The sequence below is a fragment of the Balaenoptera borealis genome (assembly GCF_965194805.1).
Source record: "Balaenoptera borealis genome assembly, chromosome: 3".
Classification (NCBI taxonomy): Eukaryota; Metazoa; Chordata; class Mammalia; order Artiodactyla; family Balaenopteridae; genus Balaenoptera; species Balaenoptera borealis.
The window spans coordinates 5,370,637-5,388,145 of record NC_138866.1 but is presented as its reverse complement, the minus strand read 5'-3'; the positions used below and the strand labels follow the sequence as shown (position 1 = coordinate 5,388,145).

Below are 17,509 nucleotides of genomic sequence, written 5' to 3'. Positions count from 1 at the left end.
GAGCTCCTCTAGGGCAGAGACCCCAGGGAGCTCATTCCTGGATCCCTGCGTCCAGCCCAGATCAGGCACCAGCATGATCGGTGAAGGACGGAAGACGCAGGGGACTCTCCCAGGATCGTGTCCGAATGCGGTCTGGTCCCTCACGGGTGAGCTGCTTTCCTGTTGCCCACGTCTGAGCCACCAAGCAGCCCAACATGAAGCAGGAAGGGAGAGCCGAGAACACAACTTCACAGCTGGCCAGACCTGAGTTCCGATCTCAGTTCTGCTGTTTGTGTGCTGTGTGACACCCAGGGCATTGCTTGGCCTCTCTGCGCCCCAGTATCCTCATGAGCAAAAGGATGGAGCTGCCTTTCCTTACAGGTGTTATGACGACGGGTGACTGAGTGAGGTATGCAAAGTGCCCAGGACAGTGCTGGGAACTAGCAGGCCCTTCACACACAGCGGCAAGTCTTAGCAGCAGTGATGGCGGTGGGCCTTCCTCCTCTTTCATTCATGCTAAGAAAACCTCCCAGGCAGGACTTTCAAAGAGATGGCAACCAAGTCATCATCGAGGTACGGGGTACCCAAGGCTTTTCAACAGCCCAGCCTTCTCCTTCCTGCACCCTACACTTCCCTCTGCCTCTGCTTCCCCACGTGCTGGCGATCAGCAGTGGCCACCCCAGAGTGGAGGCCCATCAGGGGACCCTCCAAGGCAGGGATCAAGAGCGGATACTTCTAGTGTCCCCATTTCCCAGATGGGGAAACTGAGGCTTGGAGAAAGGAAGTGGCTGGCCCAGGGTCACATATTCACACCCGTGCACCTTGAGAACAAGGACTAAGCACGGTCCCATCTCTGGAGCTTCCCACAATGCCTGCAGCTCTTCCGCCAATATGTGACCACTGTGCCATTTAAGTTCAAGCATAAATCCATGCCACAGAAGAGATGCCCAAGAAGAGATGGAGCTGCCAGCGATCAAAGCACAACCACGAAACGTCTCAAACCTGGGACGCACAGAGGCAGGTCCCCACTGCAGATGGCAAAACTGGGGGTCCGAGAGGCTAGGTACAGGGCTCCCCAAAGCAAAATTTCTATCCGTTGCCAAATCTAACTGCATGTTTCACGTGGTTTCAGCTAGACGATGAATTTCCTTCTCCAGTTTTCAATATGAACTCAAGAGGGGCAGAATAGCCTAGTGGGCAGAGCCTGGGGGACTCGGTCCAAGCTGGCTCTGCCACACACATCTTGTGGTATCTTCCCCACTCTCTGCCTCGGTGTCCCCATCTAGACAATGAAGGGGTTGGGTGAGATGATCTCTCGGGACCCATGATCCTAGATCGTTTAAAATTAACTCAAGAGGCAGACCCATTTCTGGAGCATTCCATCCAAGCAAGGGGCGCACAGCCTCCTCTGCCCCTTTCGGATTCCCTTTCAAGCTGCAGAACGTGGCCACCTTGCTCTGAGATCTCTGATGTCGGTGGTCAGTGCTGGTTCTTCACATCCACTAACTGCTTTAAAGCGCTGCACCCAGCGCTGCATTAAAAATTAATTACACATGCTATTTTATTGCCAGTGCATAATGTAATGAGCACCAGCTGTGCTAAACAGCCAAACTCCTTTTTAAGACAGCTATAAAAAAAAAGAAAGAAAGAAAGAAACTGCACTTCCAAATGCCTCTCCTGTCAGAGCAGAAAAACAGCAACATCTTGTGCGTATTTGAACAGAACTCTTTGATTTAGCTCTGCCTTCAGAACGTCTGAAGGGCCGGCTTGGAGAGGGAAACGAAATCTGGTGAGGCTGCACCGGTCTCCACTCCGGGATGTTGCTGGGACCCCCCTTTTATCTAAGGACAGTCACGTGGGTAGGTGTCCCTGCCCCCCCAACTAGGCAGCCTCGTACTCCTTCTGGCCCCCAATCCCCGTCTGGCGCCCGGTGGTGCTGGAGGAGATGTGAGTCTGCAGTTCTGGCGGACGGGGACTTTTCTGGAGTCCACCCGAGCCCTGCCACCCTCCGTCCCGGGAGCCCTGCAGCTCTCCATGGCTTCTCCCTGCACTTCCTCCAATTACTGAAGGAGGTGCCTGGGTTCTAAAGGCAGGTGGTCAAGGGCAGCCTCTCCAGCAGCGTGATCCCAAGAAGCCAGCAGACACCAGAGCAGACTCCAGGAACCACTGATAAGCTGGACCACCAGCCCCTTGCACGATGTAGACACCGGCGCAGGGCATACAGATGACTCTTTAAATTTGTAATAACTCCCCTGAAAGCGCTTCCTCCACAGCTATCCAACCACCATGGCCCCTGGGACCTGGTGAGCCCAGAAAGACCCCACAAGGAATGCGACTTTGCAGAATCAGGAGAAAGGCAAGGGCGTGTCTGGAACCTTCCCCGAGAGAGTGCTTCTGTCCACCCACACTCACCCACACTCACTTCTCTTCTTCACCCCATACTCACCCCTCCCTCCAAGGTCTCCATGGAGGCCCCCACGCCCCACCGGAGCGCCTCTGCACCCCCTGCCCCAGACTGGAGGCATGCACCAGCTGGGGTCTGGAGAGCGTTGCCATCTTGGTCCACATCGCCCTGCGGCTGCCCACTGATCCTCCAGTGTCAATCAAACCCAGACCGAAATGAAACTACGGCTTGCTTCTTGTTCTGGTATGAAATGTGCAAAGCACAGACCATATCATTAACATAAAACTTCCAGAAATAAGACCACTTTCCAGACAGACTGTATTAATTGCATCAAGCTTCCACAGCTAGGGTGGTCTAAGCTACGGCATCCCATTGGAAGGATTCGGTTATAAAAACCAACGCAAAATGAACACTGGGATATAATTGAAAGAGGAGAAGACGACAGAGTCTACTGTGAAACCCTACTATTTACTTACAGGTATTCTTTTATCTTTATTGTCCCTTTAACCCATGCCAAGAAACCCCAGACTAGTTAAATAACACAGCAAGCACAATTTCAGTAGAAAAGTAAATTGAATTTAACTTTACAAGATTGCCCTGTGATTTCAGCATATACTAATGACTGCAACTGACTCCTTCTATTAAATCCAAACACTTCACTTCCCCGAGCCGGGATCCTGTGCGTTCTTGCTGAAGACCTTGAACTTCACCAAGCGCATGTATTAATCATTATGGCTGATGACCATTTGTGGCTTTTAAATATGCAATGAAGTTTCTCGGTTCCTTTTCCACTTCCCAATGCTGGTACATGATCTGAGCCAGCCAAGAGGCTAAATGCCTTTAAGAATGGAAACTAGGGATCCAGCTTGATTTCAAACAGAGCCGAGCAGGTAATGATATAATGATGTGAAACCCATCTTGCTCATGCATGAGTCAGAATGTCTGGAGGGCTCGCTCAGCAAGAGGCATTGTTCTCAGCACCTGGCATGTATGACCTCAGCCAGTCCTCAGAACAAGTCTTCAATGACCCCCATTTTACAGGTGGGGAAACTGAGGCAGAGGGTGGAAATGACTTGTCCAAGGTCACAGAGCCATACAGGACTGAGCAGCCTTCACCCTGCAGTCTGATACTCTGACGACTGCCTCCCAATGGTAGAAACCTCAGAATAGGGAAGGGTTCAGGGGTCCAAAGCCGAGTGGTTCTCTGAACACCCCATCCCTGCCTTGGGAACCCCGGCCAAGTCCCATACCCAGGCATCCCGAGCATCTCAGTAATCAAAACTGATCAATATGGTCTGCTTTAGAGATCAATATGAGGAGCCTCGTTTTTAAATGCTACATATGTACCACACACACGTGTGTATGTGTGTGTGTGTGTGTGTGTGTGTGTGTGTGTGTATATATATATTTACACAAGGGGAAACTGAGACCCAGAGAGGGGAAATGACTTATTCAAGGTCACCGGGCAGGTGGAGTAAAGGCCAAGACCACAGCCTTAGACTTTTGATTCCCTGGGCACCTTGGAGAAGTTCCTACGTGGAATTTCTCAGGGAAGAAATTTCAGTTTCCAGGAACACCCCAACTCAACAGAGTCAAAAAGCAAAGGGGACCCCGCCTTCCCACTGTGACCATCAGAAGGAGATCTGGGGTTGGGGTCCTGGGAGGTGGGGCTGTTTGGGATGCCGCCAGCCGGAAAGGTACACAAACACACATACCTGTGTGGTTTTCTCCCCCATAAAATCACATCCTTCTATAAATAACCTCAAATGCATTCACGGGCATGCAATTAACCTGTGTGAAACATGGTTACACCAGGGTTTTCCGTATTAATTTGAAGAGATGGGTTCAGTGCGTCCTGATCCAAAAAGGGACAGAACAAAGTAAGGACGGCGGCCCCTTTCCATCTTGACAGAGGACCGCTTCTTCCTAACGGGTTACTGGGAATTTAATGACTCCATTCAAACTACTAATTAAACAGGCACTAAAAACACTTCAGCAAACAGCCCAGTGCCAGGGACAGAAGCCACAAAGGGACCAAAACCACTGGAATAGGATATTTTCAGGTACTGAAACTGATCTGAAAATACGATGGCCCAACCTGGTGCAGGCTAATTACCGCAGACCCATCGATGAAAGATCAGTGCCAGCGATCAGGGTAGAGCGTCGAAAGCTGAGAGTCGGCCCCTTAGCAGGTCAGGAGGAGAGGTCCCAGGGACCCCAGGAATAGACACAGCCCCACCTCACTCCCCTCCGCAGCACTGCCAGCAAGCAGAGCGGCTGCTCACGGGCTCTGAGCCCTCACGGCATCAAATTCTAAAATCAAGGAAGGCCTCTAAGCCAGGTGAGTCAACACCAAAGGTGAAGCAGGTGCAGGATGAGCGACCCAGGATCAAACCCCACTTCTGCTCTTCCATCCCCTCCCTACAGGTCCCCATTCCCACTCCACCACCCGGCCCACCAGACTGCAAGCTGCAGGAGGGCTGGGACCTGCCATGATGGACCGCACTGTGGTTTGCACAAGAATGAATGAATGGGGAATTCCCCGGCGGTCCAGTGGTTAGGACTCCGCACTTCCAGTGCTGGGGGCCAAGGTTCGATCCCTGGTCGGGAAACTAAGATCCCGCAAGACGCGCAGCGCAGCCAAAAAAAAAAAAAATGAATGATGAATGAATGAATGAGTGAGTGAACGAATGAAGTCAAGCTTCATTTTCTCATCTGTAAAGTGGGGACAGTAAACCCACCTCCTAAGGTGACCGTGAGGAATAAATTCAAGAACGCACACAAAATGCCTAGCACAAGGCAGCACACAGCAGGTCCTCGATTCACGGTCCCTACAAGGAAGCGGGTGGCACTGTGGCTGAGAGAGTGACTGGGTGAGAACGTCCCCAGGATGTAGGCAGAGGCATGTGGCTCAGCGGGAAGAGGGGTGGCCTTGTCGGGAGGCATCCTGACAACAAATCCCAGTTCTGCAACCTGGGCCCAGCCACTCACTCTCCCCGAGCCTCTGCTTCCCCATCTGTAAAACAGGGGTGTAACAGCTCCCGCTCGGGACCACAGCTTCTAAGCAGAGCCAGAGGTTAAGCAAAGCGGAAAGTTAAGCAAAGCCCCAGGCACTCCACTGCCAGGGAAAGCGTGTTCCCGCACCACAGCACTTAACCGAGTCCAGTCACGAACACTCAGGCTGATCTGTGACAGTACGGCCCCCCGAGTGGTTGCAGGGCTGCAGCACTAACTACAGGAAGCCATTAGAGCGGGGCAGCCACTCAGACGGAGCCGGCATCCCACACCCAGCAAGCAGGGATCACAGCACAGACCTACGGGGCTGGGACCGGAGCCCCAGTCACCGTGGGCACCCGGGCAGCCCAGGGCAGGGAGCCGGCTTCTTTGTAAGCTGTGCAGACTCCTTCCCAGGTGATTCAGTCTTTGCTTTGTGCGTTCAAGACACAAGCCCAGTACCTATGACGTCACGATCTGTCACAGCAAGGGGTGCTGAAGGCTGCAGGCCAACCCCAGCAGCAGGAAGGCCCGGGGAGCTCTTGACCCTGGAGCTGGGCCGCCTGTGGCCCTCTGCAGATCTGTGGCTCTAACAGGGACCATCCCTTGGGACGGCTTCAATTAAAAGCAAAACCTGCCCAATAAACATAGCTTTCCTTTTACCACCCGAGTCAAGAGAAAGCCTGCCACGTGCCCGGTGAGAAAGCAGGGACACGGAATCTGCCCCGGCTCGGCACCATCCCTCTCCTGTCCTGGCCCCTGAAGGACACGCGCCACCACCGGTGTCTGTGTCGGCGTCCCGGCTCCCCTGGCCTCAGTGCTTTTCGCATCAGGCTCCGCGAAGATACTGGGCAGGAGAGGCTGGAATGAGAGGTCCCTGCCTGCAAATTCCAGGGACCCCAGGCCAGAGCAGGAGTTTGCGTTTTGTCCGGGGAGGGAGAAGGGATGTAACAGAGAGCAGGTCGGGTCGCCGCACTGCCCTGTCTGCCCATCTGTATAATGGGCAGCCACGCCCGACCCGGAGCTGGGCGCTCAGCCCCGCCCCCTACCCCAACTCCCCACACACACCCCACAATGTTTCACTCCCTCCCAGAGCCGAAGCTAACAGGCCCCTTCAGAGAAAACTTTTTTCTAAAAGTTAATGGGCAACACATTCTCGCAAAGAGAAACTCAGCATTTTGGACGGCTCCAGGGATGTACACAGACAACCAAAGAATCTTCTCCTAGCCGTGAGCTGGGGGTGAGGGTACTGGCTGGGGATGGGGAGAGGGGGCGGCAGTGGCGAGGGCAGAAGAAAACCTCAGATGTTAAACGTTATCCAATTAAACTTTAGCTAAACAGCCCAAAGAGATGAAATTTGGAGGCTGGGGGAAGGCGTTCTGGGAGTGAGACCTCAGAATGGGTGGGGGCACGGGGGGACCTCCTGACCAATGGGGACCAGGGCACCCGGGTACAGTTCTGTCCACATCCTTCGCCACTTCCCCGGCGCCTCCCCAGAAGTGCCTTCCGGGGTGCAGGTTGCACGTCTCCCCTGGGTCCCCACCTTGCCCCAGCCCACCTGGGAGAGGCAGCCGCCAGCCCTGCCCAGGGCACACCCACCATCCCCGGGAGCCCGCCCCCACCGCGGCCGTCGGTTACCTGACAACTGACACTGGCATCCAAAGGGAGCCTCCGTCTGACCCTCACCCTGAGTCCCGTCACCCGAGACAGGGCGCGCGCTGCAGCACGGCAGGGGGAAGCAGGGCGGTAGAGCGCCCAGGGCACGCAGAGGTGAAGTAATCACAGATGTGTGAGGGTGGGAGGAGGAAGCAGCTATGGGGGCCATCGCTGGCAGCTGGGCAGGCCTGCGCGGCCCTGGAGAAAAAACAATAGAAAAGGCTGGTCAGTCGGACCCTGGACTGGGCAAGGGCTTCAGGCTGTGGAACGGGGCCCGGGGCAGAGGGCTGCAGGCTGCCCTTCCAGGGTGGGGGGGGCTCAGGGTGCCAGCCCCTGTGGGGGGCTTGGTGGGGGCGGGGAGGGGGGATGCAGCCGGGACTCGGGCAGGGGCAGGGGTCAGGGAAGCGGGTGGGGCCTGAGGGGCTCCTACGTCCTCAGCTGCCAGGTTGGGCTGTCTTGGGACCAGACTTCCATCCCAGGAGGCCTAATGCCGGAGCTGGGACAGATAGGAGCTGTTGGGGGCCCCTGATCCCAGGAAGGTCTCCCCAGGTGGGGACTTCTGGAGTGTTCTGGAGCAGACTCCATTTGGGGTTTTGTTTCCCCAAATCTGGGCCACCCCCCTCTGGAAGACCCAGGAAGTTCCAGGCCACCACTGTTCGGTCTATCAGGATGGGCGGCTGGTGCAGGCCTCGGACACCTCCAGGCCACCTCCCAGCGCCTGGGCACTGCTGAACCTCCAGCCCGGAGGACCGCCAGCCGGTGCCCCCTCCGGCCCACAGTCCTCAGCAACCGACACCTACACGCAGCACCCAAGCCCCAAGGCCTGTGGGACGGCTCTGAACCCCCCCTCCCCCCGAGAAAGCCCTGGCACCGCCCAGCACCCCTCTTCACACCTCCTGGGTCTGAGAGCCACAGCGCAGGGCCAGGGGCCTGCCTGTCTCCACCAGCCCTACGGCTCGCCCGGGCCCCCCGGCAAGGCCTGCGTTTGATTTGGCCGTTTATCTTAAATGGCTAAGAGACCACCAGGGCAAAACATTTGTGTGAAGCCCTTGCCAAAACCACAAGTGAAGAAGCCCAAATTCCCTGGGTAAATAATTGAGCGGAGAAGCATCAGACAAAAGGAAAACATCAACAAGATGACGGGCAGCTGGGCCCCGGGCCGGCTCTGCCAGGGATGCCACCCCGCACCCCCACGCTGTCAGTGCCCCGCACAGGTCTACAGGGGTGGGGATCTGCCCACTCTACGGCCCCCATGAGGGAGTACCCCCTCCGGAAGAGCCACAGGGCCCTGCAAGCCCACCGTGAGCCAGCAGCCTACCAATCTTGATCGTGAGTGAGCTTCCCAGCATGCCCTTGGGGGCAGGGCTCAGAGACCCACTGCACAGACCAGGAAACTGACCACATGACTGCAGAAAACTGCAGACACCAGCAGCCAGCCCCACCAAAATCCCGGCTGGCTGACTGGCTCCAGAACCAGGGCTCTTTCTCTGTGACCCCTGTCTCTCCAAAACGGGTATTATCCAGGACCGGGGGCATTAGAGCATTTGAGGACCACTTGCACATGTCCTGCCAAGAGGCCAACGCTAACACCACCACCAGCACCTGGCCCCTCTGGGCCAATGAAGACCTCGTGCTAGGCTAGGCTCGGGGCTCAGGCCATTTCTGAGACCATCACACAGCCCTGGAAGGTGTGGCCAAGACCTCATGCGCTGTTCCAGCCACAGACACTGAGCGCAAGGCCGTGCCCCAGATTTGGTGCAGGCCCTCAGGAAAGGTCAGCACCTGAGACCAATGTCGGCCACCTCCTCCCGGAAGCCTACCCTGGCTGGTCCTTGCCTGAAACCTCCCAGCAGTGGACACAGCATGTTCGTCCTGTCAACCACGTCAGCCCCGCTTCACACCATGGAAGGCTCCGGGTCATCGTAACTGTGACAGCGGCTTTGTGCTGGGCCCCTACCACAAGGAGCTGGGCTCACCTCACCACAAACCCCACTCGGCAGGGAAGACCACCCCCCATTCCACAGGGGGGAAACTGAGGCTCGGAGAGGTCTGGACTCGAACCCAGTGTGTCTCCAAAGCCTGGATGTGCCCTGCCTCCGCCTGGGGCTGCAGCTGGGGTGGAGTAACCAGGGCCCCCCAGAATCTTGAGAGGGAGGGTGGGAGGGAGCCTGAGGGTCCTTGGGCTGAGTCGGGCCGCTGGAGGTTACAAGAAACAGCTCCGGGCCCCCAGGTTCTGGGTGAGGGCACAGCACAACCACCACCATTTACCATGGCTGAGAAAACCAGCAGGATGCCCAGGTAACTGCCGTCCCCGGCCGGAAGGGTGCAGAACCTGTGTGTCCGTGGTTGGGAGGAAGGACCAAAGGGCGTGTCTGGCCGCACCCCTCTCCTTCTGGAAAGGTCGGGCTGAGTTAGGCCAGAGTCTGTAAAGGCAAAAAGTCATCCTCCAACTCAGGTAGGGGTGGGGGGCTGGGCCGCCCCCTGGAGGGGCTTCTGAGTGGCCTCATTAGACTTCTGGCCTCCATGAAGCCCACCTGCTCCAGGGACTGGCTCAGTGGACGCAGGGGAGAGGGCAGCAAGGGTCAGGGGCTTCCAATCCTAAGCTGCCCACAGAGGACCCTCAGGGTGCTCTCAGAGGACCCTCTGCCCTGGGGGAGGTCCCCTCATCCCAGCCGGAGCAGCTTAAACCAGAGCCCTGCCCAAAGGTGGAACTCCAAAAACACTCTTCTGAAGCTGCAAAAGCCCAAGGTGATGCCAGGAGCCACCTATTGTATGATGACAGGAAGTGTCCAGAAGAGCAAATCCACAGAGACTGAGACAGAAAGCAGAGAAGTGGCTGCCAGGGGCCGGGGAGGGGGGCCAGGGGAGTAAGGGCTAAAGGGTAGAGGGTTTCTTTTGGGGGATGATGGAAATGCTCTGGCGTCAGACAGTGTGACGGCTGCAGAACATTGTGAACATACTCAAAACCATTGACTGCACACCTTAAACTGGTGAATTTTACATTATGTGACTCTCATCTCAATTTTTTTTAAAGCCCAACGTGAAGACTGTCTCTGGCTGCAGCACCTGTCCCAGGCCACCTCCCAGCCCTGGGGGTGGCTGCCTTGAAAAGCGCAGCCAGGGAATCCAGAACACACCTGACAGAGGACTTGAGACCCTGTGACGAGACTGTGCACCTAAACACAGGCGGAGGAAGCCCAGAGCACAGAGGCCATGCTGCCTCGGAGAGAGGCCCACGTCCGTCTCCTCCTCTGCCATCTCCTGGCCGCGTGACCCGGGCTGAGTCACTGTCTCAGAGCCTCGCCTTTAAAGGAAGGTCAGGACACGCCTGGCCAGAGCCAGGCTTCTAGTAAACACCCAATAACCGTCACTATCCTTCATTTATTTTCCATTCTGGAACTTTCCCTAACTCCCTATGGTTCCTCCCCACAGCACGGCAGCAAAGGCCACCACCACCCGTCCCCACAAAGCCCTGAAAGGCACTCCTTTAAAAAGGCCCTTTCTTTTGAGATCTAGGCCGGCTCCCCTCTGGAATTGGAACAGACACACGTGCACCGACGTATGTGGCAGAGGGACGCCAAGACGCCACCTCAGCTTTACGTGGGATCCAGGTGGCTTAAAGATAAAATCCCGGCTGGCTCGATTCCTTATCATGGAAGTTCACTTTGGTTAAAGGAAAAAAGAAATAAACAATGGCTACATATGTCATCTCATTTAAGCCCAGCAGCCTTCCTGTCAGATAGCTATTAGGACCCTCCTCTCACAAACAAGGAAACTGAGGCTGGGTGTCCAACACCACAAGGCTCAGAGGCCTGAGACTCTCGCTCTATGCAATCCGTACAGAAAGGTACAAAATGACCAAAATTAAGACCCCTAAAATGCTTCCTAAGCTCCAAATCCGGGTGATTTTGAATGCCTCCATTCTGCGGGAGTCTGTAACCACCCATCTCCCTTCTAGAGGGGCCCTGCAGATGGTCCTGTCTCACTCCGCACACATGCGCACTACCCAGCAAACACGCCCACACGGACTGATGCAGACACAAAAAACTCCCTGGAAAAGCCCCAGCCTGGTTTCGAGGGGAAGGCGAGCCTTTCCCGACGCTGCCTCCTCGGTGTCCCCTCCCACATGGGAGGGTTACAGATTCCCAGCTAGCAAGAGGAGTTCTAGAATACACTGTGCAGGAGATGTATATTTTTCTCCCTACTGCTGCCTTTCAATGGATACATTTTTTAAGCCAAGAACTCCTACTGATGGTGCAAAAATGAGTCATAGATCAAGGAGGGAGACAGACAGGGAGCGAGTGCCTGTGAGTGAGGGCCACTGGCAAGGAAACCTGACAGTCCCCGCGCCCCCTCCCCCCATGCCAAGACATTAATTCTCACAAGTCGGAGAAAATTACTATGCATGAATGCAAAAAGCATGATCAGGAGTAATTAACATGGCTTCATATGCAAATTTTATTAATGCAGAAGTACAAAGTCATTATGCAAATGAGACTTACGTCAACTCTCTTGACAAATATTCATCTCTGAGGCTCAAGTTTCTTCCTTTTTATTTATTTATTTAATTTCTCTCCCCCTCCCCCACCTTTTTTTCTCCTGGTGGTTTGATTTGGTTTTTCGATTTTTCTTTTTTTTTTTTTTTTTTTGCAGGTGGGGGGCAGGTAGTGCTGGTGGCCACTTGGGTGGAAGCAAACCACGAGGTCTGTTTGACAAGTCTGCAGAGTTGTTTTTCAACCAGAGAAATTTATTCTTGCATTGTTGATTTTTTTTTTTGCGGGGGAGTGCTGCTGGCAGGTACAAGACAGCTCATAGGAGAAGAGGAAAAAGTAAAAAAATTAGAAAAAAGCTCTGGGCAGCAGGCAGCCAATCAAAACGCCAGAGCCTGTAATGAGGGCGATTGATGGCTGTTTGGCTTTTACTGCAGGGTAATGAACTAGACTCCAGTCTGAGGAGGGGGAAAATATGAATATTCATGAGACTGTGCTCCTGCCTTTGATGATTAAAGAAATTTTTAATATTCAAATAAGCACTTGCCAAGTGATTAACAAAGAACATGCACGCAGAAATATGGAAATGGGAGCCGGGAAAGATTTGAGAGGCGAACAGACTGCAGGAAAGGCAGCCCCAAATTTCATAAACAAAATAGGCAGATAACCCAGTTCGCACGCGGGCAAATAAAAACATTTCTTTCGATCGCTTAAATATTTTGCCAGCTACTTTGTCTTAAGGATGATAAAAATATTATGTATTAAGCGGGAGGGGGTAGCAGGGAGGGAGAAAGAGAGAGAAATCGCATGAAGTCAAATGCTCTGCTCACGCTGAAGAATCCTGATCCTGACCCTAGCCCACCTCCCCGCACCCCGATGGGAAATTGGGACTCTTTCTGGTTTGCTAGAGAGAGAAGATGGAGGGAAGCCAGCTTAGACCTGAAAACCCAGTGATGGAGGTTCTGCCTGCCTGTTTGGGGCACTACGTAGTGGGGATATGGCCTGGAGTTGGCATGTCCGCAGCAAGTGGTCATTTGTTGCTTCGAGGCTGGTCCAGAGGCCCAAAGGCAGAGGACCATGACATCTAGAGGCGGAGGGGCTGTGATTCTTGGGGTCTCCAACCTGGAGAGCTCAGGGCCTCCTCTGGACTCAGACCCTGGTCAAAACACCTAAGGAAAGTAGTCATAGGGAATAACAGGTCCATCTCGAGAAGGTGAGCAGACTCAGACTCTAGCACGCGGTCCGGCCTGGGCCTCTGCAGGGCCATCGAGGGAAAGGGCTCCATCAATCCAACAGCCTCCATGAGCTGTCTGCTAGGGCTCCTATTTTAACAGCTCCACCACGGGTTCACGGTGAAGCACATAATAACAGTATTAGCTAGTAAAACGATCCTGCGGTTAAAATACATCTAATTAGCAGCCGATGACATCCATTTTGGCAATTTCCTATTTGAAAGAAGCAGAGCGCTACCTTAGAGACAGGCAGTGGATACTTACCCAATAAACCCAGGCCTTTCCATCATCTGTCTCTTTCTCTCTCTCCCTTTTTTGGGGGGACTGGGGAGGGGTGGGTAGAGAGTGGGGAGTGGCTGAGACAGTGGGACTAGAGAAGAAAGATCCTAAGGAGTCTTCTTTGTTACTCAATTTCCGAGCTACAAGGGTCCTGGGGGAGGGGTACTCAAAAAATAAATTCCTTCACTCCACAGGTATTATTTCATGTCTTTTTCTTAGTTTTTCATAACCAAGCTCTGGGAACCAGCGAAGACTAGAACTTGTTTTTCATTTCACTATATATATATATAAAATAAGACAAAGCAGAAGGGGAATCCAAGGCAGGTCAGGTCCCCAAGGCAGGCCCCAAGGATGCGTGGGTGTGCGGACATGGCTTGGTCACTGCACCAGAGCGTTTGGGGGACCTAAAAATCCCCTATGGGGCGCTGCGGCTCCCCAAGTCCCACTTCCCACTACTGGATTCACATTTAGTCAGGCAAGTCTGAGCACCCACCAAGGTGTCCCTGGCTGCAGCAGGTTTGGGTTTGGGGGTGCCTGTGTAAGGTCCTTTAGAAGAGAAGCAAGGAAAAGGAGAAATGAGGTCTCACGGGGGTTGCACAGCTGCGTTTCAAGCCTTCCTTTACGGTCACTACAGGAGAGACAAAACACATAGCTCTGAGCCATGCCCTTCCTGAGGCTGCACGCTGCAAACAGCAGCCCTCTGGCCTGCCTGGGAGGGTGGAGATTCCGATGCAGGTGGAAGGGGCTGCTTGGCTTCCCTCACTGCAGCCTGGGCCTGGCCGGGCTTAGGAACACCGTGGGTACCCAGCGCCGGGCAGCAGGAGGGAGGCCTGCGAGAACATCTCTGGGCTTAAGGCCAGGTCCACTGCCACTCCCCCAGTGCCCATCCAGAGACCGCCCAGAGCCCTGGGTTAACACCAGGGCATCTTCCTGCACCCACATTCTCAAGAAGGCTTGGCCACCGTGAGGAGGCCAGAAGCACAGCCCTCCCGACACCCCGAGCCAGGCCACCTCCCCCTTGTCTGCCTCCCACCTCCTGTGCTCCTGAGATCTGTCACGGTGAATCACCGCTTCAACTATTTTTGCTCTGCAGTACGCGGCACATTTAATGCATCCCAGAAAAGGGAGAGGCGAGGCACAGGAACAACCTTGCCCCCCCAAAACACCACCACACCCGCTTTCCTCCTTCCACCAGGGCTCGAAAAGGGAACACCCTCCCGGGCAGCTGCATCTTGCAATTAGAAGCAGGCACACACGCACACCCCCTGGCCAGGTCCAAAAGCACCTGTTCCAATGACGACCAACCACAACTTCCTCAAGATGCAAGCAGCTGAAATACTCCAGGGCAGCAGATCCCCTTTCCTGCGCCCTGAGCCAAGGACCAGTGAGGCTACGTCACAGACTCCAAACCCTCCCCTGGCCCTTCCAAAAGGTCCAAGAAGGGAGCAGAGGAAATTTCAGGCACTGCTGGGGAGGCACGGTGTGGCTGAACCATATTCTGTGAGCCATTTCGGGGTAAGGTGGAGGCAGCTGAGCAAGTACTCGGGCTGACCATGCCAACCCCTAGTGGGCACCTGCAGGAGGAAGTACACAGCTTCCACTCTCCTTTTGCTGTCTTTCGGGGAAATCCCTGGAGCTCTCTGAACTGCTGGGATGCCAGTAAACACAATCACTTGTTCTCCAGCCGGGAGGTGAGGCCTAGGCACCGTGGCTTCGAGACACACACAGATAAACAGGTATGAGTCCTCTGGGATGACCTCAGCAGGAAGGGTCGGCCAAATTGGGGCCCACGATCCTGGAATGGGCAGGCCTGGGGACAACAGAAGGTGAAACCATGTGTCTCACTAGCTAGAAAAATGTATGCATGAACATCTATTATAGAGAGATTGTACATATATGCATACACACACACTCACGCATCCATCAGCAATGTGGGCATGTTAAAATGCCTGCATGCATTCCACGCAATCTGCAGAGGCCAAGGACAAACCAGAGTTGACAGATTCTGTGAATCTCACCAGCAAAAACAGCCGACCAATACCTAGCAGAGGAATTTCCCCTTTCCCCCCGATTTGGGCCTTCTGATCAGAAGCTGGGTAGCGGCTTCAATCTTCAGCAGTTCCTGCCCTAAAACACAATGTATGCAAGATCCTCAAGGAATCTTCTCTTGGGCTGCATCAGGAGCCACAAACAGTATAAGCACGTACCTTCACGAAGCACCCCTGGGCAAAAAGCTCAGTCTACACGTGGAAGTCAGAAGCTGGTTAAATCGTTTGGATTTCAAGCAGGAAGACTTTGGGACTTGGGGTCAGGACCCTGCGGCCCTTTCCCAGATGGCCAAGCTCCAATGATCAGCTTGGCCAGGCAGGCCTTAGACATGTCCCCATTCATTTCAGCCTGGGGGGAGGGGGGAGGGGGAAATCCACAGTCAAGACAGAAGTCACGTGTCACATGAAGGGAAATAAGCCAGGAGGTGATTCTTCAGATTTGGTGCCTACAGTGAGTTTTAAACTAAGGGCGTATTTTTGTTTCGCGTCAGCATCCACTGGGCCTGGTATCTGAGGGATGCCTGGAACACCGAATCCTGACATTTGTTTACAAACTGGTGAGTTCACAAGTTGTCGAGGTTTGCAGGTCCCACCAACTCCAACACTGGCTTTGCCATGTGCAGAGCGCACAATGGAACCACAGGACAAAGTCTGAACTATGAGAACCCCAGAGAATTAAGAACGAAAATAAGGCAGCACAGCCAATGAAAAGAACATCAAGCCATTGGAATGCCCAGCAAGGTGCCCAGCAAGGAGGTTACCCTGATGACTCAGTCTGAGAGGAGCAGGCAGGAAAAGGGATTACAGTTCCAGGTGTTGATGGAGTTGTGGATTTGAGCAACGCAGGCACCATCGACCTTTTTTAAGATCAGACCATAAACTTCTACCTGGGCAATAAGGGAACATGCAACCACAAGGGCCAGTGGAGTTCCTTGTTTTAGATGGACTAGAAATTTAACTCGATTACAAGGATGTTTTAAAAAAACATAAATAATAAAGGAAGACAGGAAGGAAGGGAGAGAGAGAGGGAGGGAGGGAGAGAGGGAGGGAGGGAGGGAGGGAGAAAGAGAAAGAAAAAGAAGAAAAAAATCCAGTTGTATTAAAAAAAAAAAAAAAACCCTGCTACAGTGTAAATGCATTTTTTGGTTTTAGTTGCATTTATTAGAGTTACATGCAATTGATCTCTACCATTGTAATAAAAAACCCAGCTCTCGCCTGCATTTTGCCGTTGATTGAGTCTTCTTCTTCTCCTTTCATTTCTTTTTACCTTTTGCTAATGGACATATAAAACACTGAGGTTCAATGCTTTGCATCACGTAAGAACAAAATCTTTCTATGGCCTCTTTATGTTTCTAAGCCAAGTCTGAAATGTCACTGACTAAAACACACTGAACAGGCCTATAATTACTTTCAACAAAATAGTTCCTTTAACTGAGTTTTCTGTAGGTAGATGGCATTTCACATACATATTGTGAGCCTTCCTTTCAGCGCAGGTAGCATTTGATGGCGAAAATCACCAATGTTTCTTCTCAGGGGGCCGTCTGACAGCCACCTTCTTACTTCTTCTTCGACGTGAAATCATTTTCCTTTCCTAACACACCAACAGTGACGTACAGTGTGTGCACAACAAAATTTGTAAAAATTAACACTCCGCCAGATTAATTTAATAAAGATTGTTAGCACATTAACACCAATAACATTGCTCCTTGCGATTCAATCTAGACGCGTTCCCGGTGTCGCTGTAACAGGGGTTTACGTTCAGCTGAGGTTTACACCGCCATTTAATGTAATTAAAGAAACCGAAAGTGCAGTCCTCAATGGAAATATCATTTCTATTGCGGAGTATTCCCATTAGAAATTGGGGGAAATCAGAGCACGCTGACTTTGATTTTGTTGTAATTTTCTTTTCCCTTGGCTCTCTCTGAAACAGAGCTGATGTCCTGGACCTCAGACTGAATGCACTGCAAAGATTCCCTGATAAGACCCGCCTAGCCTCCTGGAAGCAGCGCCCAACATTTATGTGCCATTGTTTCGATTTTGAAACTGTTAAAAAAAATTTTTTTTTAATCTCTAGTCTATATTTGGCTGTAATTCTCTGCCCAGCAAACAGCATCACGTCGTGAAAATGACTTTTCAGATACCCCCAAGCAAGACTATGGATAAAAACCCAAAGGAAGGGAGGCCTCCCTAGCTGTTCTTATATATAAACAACGATAGTGTAGCTAGAATCCCAACAAGCTCCAAACCCCGAACCTGGACAAGAATTGAGCTATCACCTCAGAGGATGATCACAGCAAAAGCACTTGCTCAGGAGGCCTCCGAAACTAAACAGACACAACACCAACCTGAAAACAGGAAAAAAAAAATCTTTGTACTACATCATCCAAAATGGCAGAGAAAATTAAGTCTTGGGGCAGAAATGAACCC

The 17,509-nt window shown here is 53.1% G+C and overlaps 1 protein-coding gene across 13 annotated transcripts in view; it reads right to left on the bottom strand.

Moving 5' to 3' along the window:
- Window positions 1–17,509, bottom strand: part of BCL11B (BCL11 transcription factor B) — a 93,375-nt gene that overhangs the window by 44,495 nt on the left and 31,371 nt on the right. For 10 of the 13 annotated variants that reach the window (XM_082386300.1, XM_082386307.1, XM_082386299.1 and 7 more), the window contains one exon: window positions 7,016–7,231. The exons of the other annotated variants lie outside the window; for them this stretch is intronic. In XM_082386300.1, the coding sequence (XP_082242426.1) occupies window positions 7,016–7,231 (216 nt within the window). The remainder of the gene's footprint in view (window positions 1–7,015; window positions 7,232–17,509) is intronic. 13 annotated transcript variants of the gene reach the window in all.